At 31.4% G+C, this 6,921-nt stretch overlaps 1 protein-coding gene and 1 pseudogene across 1 annotated transcript; one reads left to right on the plus strand and one right to left on the minus strand.

The window, feature by feature from the left end:
- Nucleotides 1–1,502: 1,502 nt before the first annotated feature.
- On the plus strand, nt 1,503–3,741 carry LOC123274382 (probable ribonuclease ZC3H12C; the record flags this gene model as incomplete). Its single annotated transcript, XM_044741984.1, is given in 5 exon segments — nt 1,503–2,135; nt 2,202–2,599; nt 2,682–3,060; nt 3,158–3,370; nt 3,456–3,741. Coding segments are annotated over 5 exon segments (1,428 nt in total). The 3' UTR covers nt 3,661–3,741.
- Nucleotides 3,742–4,238: 497 nt separating this feature from the next.
- LOC123274381 lies at nt 4,239–6,387 on the minus strand (annotated as a pseudogene).
- Nucleotides 6,388–6,921: the final 534 nt, after the last annotated feature.

A 6,921-nucleotide genomic window follows, 5' to 3' on the forward strand; every position in this document is an offset into this window, starting at 1 on the left:
GTTTGTATTTTTCCCGCAGAAATTGAATGTTTATAAAGTTTCAATATAAATCAATGAGGGAGGGACAAAATGCAGAGAGGGAGGGACAAAATGCAGATGTTATGTCCAGCGAGGTCACTAGATTGCTCGTAACGCCTCTTCTGGACTGAAGTGTGAGTTGTAGTCACGCGGGATCAATTTAAATTTGTTGTTGTTTATTAATTCAGTTTTTGATAATGGGATTTGTTAGATTAAATTAAGAAAAGGGGGAAACTTTAGTTAGGGGGACTGTTTTAAATGATAAATAAATAATTATCAGAGAGCTTGATTTTATTCAGTGGTTTCATCTACAGCAAGTGCTCGGTTACGGCTCTCAGGGAGAAGTGTTATTACAAGGAGTCTCGGTTTTAGGTCCGAGTTTTCCAGTTTCACTTCCTCCCTCTCTGGTTCACACCAATACACTTAACATATACATGTCTTCATCTAACGTTTACAGAACGCATACAATAACATATATTCGAATACACACTAATACTTATAACTTTTATATGTAGGTTTACTGTATACTAACTAGGTACCCACACAGACATATGTGAGGGGCTGTCATGCTATCCTATATTATTCTTATACTTTAGATTCTTATATTTGTTAGTTACAATAGTTATTACTTTTTGGTGTTTAACTAATTATTTCTACCCTTATTATTTATTATAATATTATTCTTAGTCAGTATTTTACTATTATTATTATAGTATTATAATTGCATGTATTATTGCTTATTAAATATTAACAAAGTTAGATTATAATATTTCTTTATATATTTTTAGTGTTGCGGCTGTGGTCCGACTTGTGCCTTTTGTATCGCATTTGCCCTGTTCCTCACCTTTCTTTTAGGCTCTAAAGACAGTGACATGGGGAAACCACAGGAAAAACCCATGTCGATACAAATATATACATCATATTAATATTAATATGAATCTATCATTATTTGGTTATTAATCCATATAAAAACTATCCTTTAGTTAAACTAAAACATTAATATTATTTAATAATTATAAGATATTCTAAAAGTATTTGTTTATTTATCTAACAAATGGTCCTAGTGTTGGTTGTTTTAAGGCTTTATGCTTTCTATTTCGTATTTATTATATCTCATAATTTGTGACCTCTTGAGAATATTTAGCTAAAATGATTTTAGTTAGAAAAACCCTTAATAAAATGTTTAACACGTGTTTTCCTTTTATGAGTTTTCACAAAGGTCTAGTTGTTAAGTAACACGTGTGCATTTTATTCAAGTACTTTTATAGTTCTGAGAAATGTTGACAAAGTTAGTTGGTTGATTGTTTATTTAAGGAGATTACTATACTTTAACTTATGTGCTACAACAATTTTGTATATAAACAAAATGCATTATTTGTAATATATAATTTATTATAAATTAAGTTAAATAATTCAAATTATAGTGAATTTGCCGCGTAATGCATCAATTCGACATCTACTATATCATCGGATATAACAGTTTTCAATTATCTATATGTTTGTACACATGTATGTACATATAAATAACCTAAATAAGAGTAAATATGTGTATGTAATGTTACAGATGTTCAAATAAATTTGGACAAGTTCATTCATGATCACGAATTCAAAAAATTATTAACGCTTTCTATTTTTTTTTATTGAATATTATCAATATTGTCATTAGTTTTATAAACTATATATTGATACATACTCGAAACTAAAATCGGAAAATTATTATTATTACTTGATAAATTTTTAATTTTAGGTTAAGTTCTGAAAGTAATGATTGTTAATTTAAATAATGTCATTATTTAACTGAATTAATGATTAAAAATATATTTTACTATTGATAAAGTTCAATAAGAAACCTAACAGCTGAGTATTTTTGACATCAAAAATTAAATGAAACGACGTAAATTGTTTCTCCGAATTAGTAGCCATAGAAAAAGTTTCAAGATGAATTCGCTTGATGAATCTGTTATTGTGTGTGATACTCCCAAAATGAATAAATCATCTAAGAAAATGAATGGATCAGTTCAAAAAAATTTATCAAGTCCAGCTAGAAGACAGACCAGATCCCAAAGAAAACCATTGTATCCTGTTCACATGAGTCCTGTCAATCGCAAAAACATGTGGTAACTATTCATTCATAATTATACACTTATTTATTTATTATTATTAATAAATATTTTTAATAATAGCTCTAGTAAAACATCCCAATCAGTTACGAAAAAAAAACGTTTACACGAAGTCGAAATTTTATCATCAAGGAAAAGACAAAAAACTTGTATTAATGAAACTATTGTGATAAGTGATGATGACGATGATGATGATAATAATAATGTTAATAATAGTAAAAATAATGGCAAAAGTCATGAATCCCAAATGACTAATAAATTGAAGGATACTCCTGAAGTAATTGTCATTGATAATTTTACTCCTAATGTTAATAATAAAAGGTTAAGGCCTCGTAATAGTAATGTAAATAATCAAGAAATAAAGAGAAAGAAAAGAATTGAGGATAAAATTAAAGAAAGAAAAAAATTTAGGAAAATTCAAAACATGGAACGAACACGGAATCGTGCTCGTAAAAATATTGGTATTCATAATTGCATTTAATATTTTTAGTTTTAATTGATTCGATTCGTTCACAAATACATTAAATTATTTGTTTTTTTTAGAGGAAAATAAGAAAAATGAAGACGTTGCTGTCATCTGGTCTTCAGCTAAAGATGATAATACTGCACTTGAAAATAACCAGAAAATTAGTACAAAGAGTAATAATGAAACTCCACAGCTGTTTTTTGTTGATACAAAGGGGGATGATTCAATTTGCGAGAAAATAACTTTGCTACCGAAATCTGAAATTTTGTATACAGCAAATAAATTTACTAAATTTGATACAGCACCCACTACTTCTACTACTACTAGTACAACTACTAATACTAATAATACAGTAACATCAGAACAAGCCAAAAGTAATACATCAGATGATCAAAATAATAAACAGATTCATAAATTACGAGAAATTATAGTCGATGGTCTTAATGTTGCATTTGGGTATGTTTTATTTTAAATTTTGTAATTGTATTATTCTTAACTCTAAACTAATAAGATATAATGTTGACATGAAAATGAAAAAAAATTATTATTCTAGGTACTCACCTGGAAGAAAAGTCTTCGAAAAAAATGGTTTACAATTAGTCCTAGATTATTTTCAGGATCGTGGACATGAAGTCAAAATTTTTTTGCCACAAATTCACCGAAATCGTTATCGAGGTTTTCTTGAACAGTGGCATCGTAAAGGCTTGGTTATTTTTACACCTAGTAGAAATATTGGCGGGAAAAAAATTGTACCATATGATGACAGGTTATACATTGAATATATGATTAATTAAAAAAAAAAAAAAAAAAAAAAAACGTTTCTAAAATAACAAACTTATTTTTATTCATAGGTTTATTTTGGACTATGCAACCAAATGTAAAGGAATCGTGGTTTCTTCTGATCAGTATCGGGATTTGTGGCACGAAAAACCTGAATGGCGTGAGACCATTGAGAAACGATTGCTTGCACCAACATTCGCCGGAGAGTACGTTATGTTCCCAGAAGATCCACTGGGCAGAGGTGGTCCATCGCTGAATGAGTTTCTTAAGCATTAATTATTCTATTAAGGGATAAAAAATCAGATGGGTACAAAGTTTCGTTATTTATTTAATTAACGTATAAGCGTTTTGTTTTCACTCGACGAAAAAAAAAAACACGTTTTTAAACTACAATAAAATTACTTTTTTTTTAAATATTTAATATATTGTACAAAAAATTATCTTGTAAGTAACGATTAGTTGGTATAAAAATAAAAAATAAATAAAATTTTATTAAGACTGGAACTTTTATGAAAAGTTTATACTGGGATCCCACGATGGACGCCAACACCACTTTTCGAGATTGACGTACAGAAATCCATACTTTCTTGAGCTGCTTCACGAGCCACCTTTTGCATCGGTGGTTGCTGTACTTGGATCTACTTTTAGCACTCGACACAAATTTTTTCAAAAGTGCGACAAAGTTGAACTGGATATCTAAAAAAGTAATTCAATTAAAAATAACCAAAATAATAATCATGAATTTCACCTATAAAAGTTTGAAAAAAAACTTTACTAGTTTTAGAAAAATAATTTTTGAAGTACATAGTCACTCCATCAACAACTGTTGTTTTTGATGATGAGGATGATGATCTTCAGATTCGGACCCAGTCTACGACCAGACTCAAACAGACGATACTTGTCTCACCTTCAAACAATGCGTGCTGATATTTTTTTTTTCTCTTCCGTGGACTCAGTCTTTTAGATTTAGATTTCTTAGATGATAAATCGTTTTTATTATCCCTTGAGGTTAGAATCACCTCAAAAAGTCGATCTGATTCAGTAGCAGTACCTCATCAATTGGTTCTATTTAAATTAAATAATTCTGTTAAATCGGACGTCTGGAAATAATCTTCGCTGACGTGGATCATCTAATACTCTGTTTGACAGTAACAATTTAAAAAATCTGCCGATGATAAATTTTTCCTTCAATAGTACCTGGCCGTTATCAATCCGATAAATGGTCACTTGTTTATCTTGACCGATACGCCAAGCGCACGCTCACGTGCCTGCCAATGTCGGTAGCAGGATTCAATCAGGATCATAAATAACAACACGATTTGCTCCCTGTTAAATTAACTCCCAAACCTCCAACTCTTGATTGCAGTTGATAATAAAGACAAAGTATGAATCATTTTTCATTAAACCTACGAATTGCTCTCTGATCGTTCGTTCATGGGTGTTAAGCCATCAAGTCTCAGATAGGTGTACTTTTTGTTGTTGAATTAAAAGCTTCAAGTACGTGGGAGCATTTGCTCCGCCTTTGAGTAAAAATTAAAAACTCGATGGCCTTGACTTTCTCCAAATTTTCAAGAAGTATTTCATAACCACTGTCATCTTCCCATCTTTTCCAGAAGCCGAATTTTTCTTGTTATCAATATTTTCACAAGTATCTATTACTTCATCATATGCCTTTTTCATTTTGACTATTATAAATAAACAAATCTGGATGATTGCATAATTTTCTCAAGGCTGTTAATGCAACCAAAGTTTTAGCGCGGTATCTGTATTGTCACCCCCCATTTGCTTTATGTATCAAAACAGAACCAACGCATTCAGATTTTAAAAATTTCTTTTCTATAAATCTGGTTTGCTCTTGGTTAAACTTCACAAATAACACTTGTTCATTTTTTTTTCGGCAAATTAATATGATCTTGAACATCATTTTTTGGTCCTCCGTAACATATATGGACTGATACGTCTTTTAGCATCGTAGCAACTTCAAAGCCGTTTGCTTCTCTGCAGTGCAGATGGCGTTAGAATATCCTCCTTTTGGTAACGGCGTAGCGCGCAATGCTCTATAAATGCATCAATTTGTACCAAGTTTTCCGGCAAAATGAAATCAGCCAATAATGACCATAGTCTTTTAGTGAATTTTGCATCGGACTACCAGTTGAATAAAGATCGATGAGGTTGGTACAAAACTTTTTAACAACTTTAGTAACTTTTAGCTTGAGGATTACGGATTTTATGGCGCTTCATCCAAAACAACATAGTGCCACCTACAAAGGTACAGGTCTACATGATTCAAAACATCCAGAATATGAAGTTAATAAAAACCCCGCCAGTCTTTAAACTCTCAAGTAAATCTCCTGGATCCCACTTGATGTGTTCCAGAGTGATGGAGTGTTACAACACTGCACAGGCCACCAGTCGTGAAAAATAAAGTTGAACCCATTGCTCAAGTAATGTCGCTGGACATACAACCAACGTTGGACCAAGTCCACGAAATCTACCACACCCCATCAGAACAACAATTCACTGCAAATCAAGACCACTGCAAAAAGCAATATACACCTGGACTGCAAAAATTATCTTATTATTATAAATAAAAGTAATTATTTATTTATGAAATTAGAAAATTAGTTAATTTAGCGTAATTCAGGATGAAACCAAAGAAAATTTTAAGAAACCGTATTATAAACTTCAAAAGATCAAAGTATTCAAACGAACCTGTTTTTCCCAAACCCATTTCATCACCCAGTAAACCTCCTAATCCACGACTACAGTGTAGCTCCCCAGAGCCAACGAACCTGATACTTTTTATACTCAAAAAGCTTTTTTTCCTCCACAAAATTTCGTGGAACTTTTTAAATAAATGGTCCAACTGTTCGTAGCTGACTATCATGAAGCCCACTGCATTTCATTCTTTCGTCTGCTGCTTTTTACTTATACAAAAATTCATCTCCATCATCAAGAACCTAACTTTTTTGATGATTCTATCGAGAGATCGTTTTCTCTTTTCTTTGAAACTTTTATACTCATCTTCCTCTGAATCATCGCTGCTTGGGAACATTCTCACTACCATCTTTCATTCTCAATATCTTTTAAGTATTATTTACAGATGTCAGAATTGATGTGAAAGGAGATTCACTCTGCCAACTTCGCGGTGCTGCTGCGTCTTCATTGGAAAGGATATGGTAGATGCATTTGAAGATAATTTAAACTTTTTTTCTTTTGGACTCTTTTTTGTTAGATTTCCTCATTCAAGTTTCCTTTAGTTTGATTCGACTTGGCAACTTCTAGCTTTAACAGATGTTTTCTCTTAGCAGCCACTTCCAGCTTGTCTTTTAAGATACCTCTCCTCCAAACCAATAACCGAGTCGTTACTATTAAAATGTACTAGAAGAATCTTTTTTTTTTTCTGCAGACTCAGCTCTCAAAGGGAGTAATTTCTCCAACTTGTACTCGTCTATTATCTACCTCAACATTTTCCAAGTGATGATCTGTTTCTTTTATATCAGTCTTATTTAATGAGTATTTTGATTTTAATTCTAT

This window comes from Cotesia glomerata, unplaced genomic scaffold, assembly GCF_020080835.1.
Source record: "Cotesia glomerata isolate CgM1 unplaced genomic scaffold, MPM_Cglom_v2.3 scaffold_319, whole genome shotgun sequence".
NCBI lineage: Eukaryota > Metazoa > Arthropoda > Insecta > Hymenoptera > Braconidae > Cotesia > Cotesia glomerata.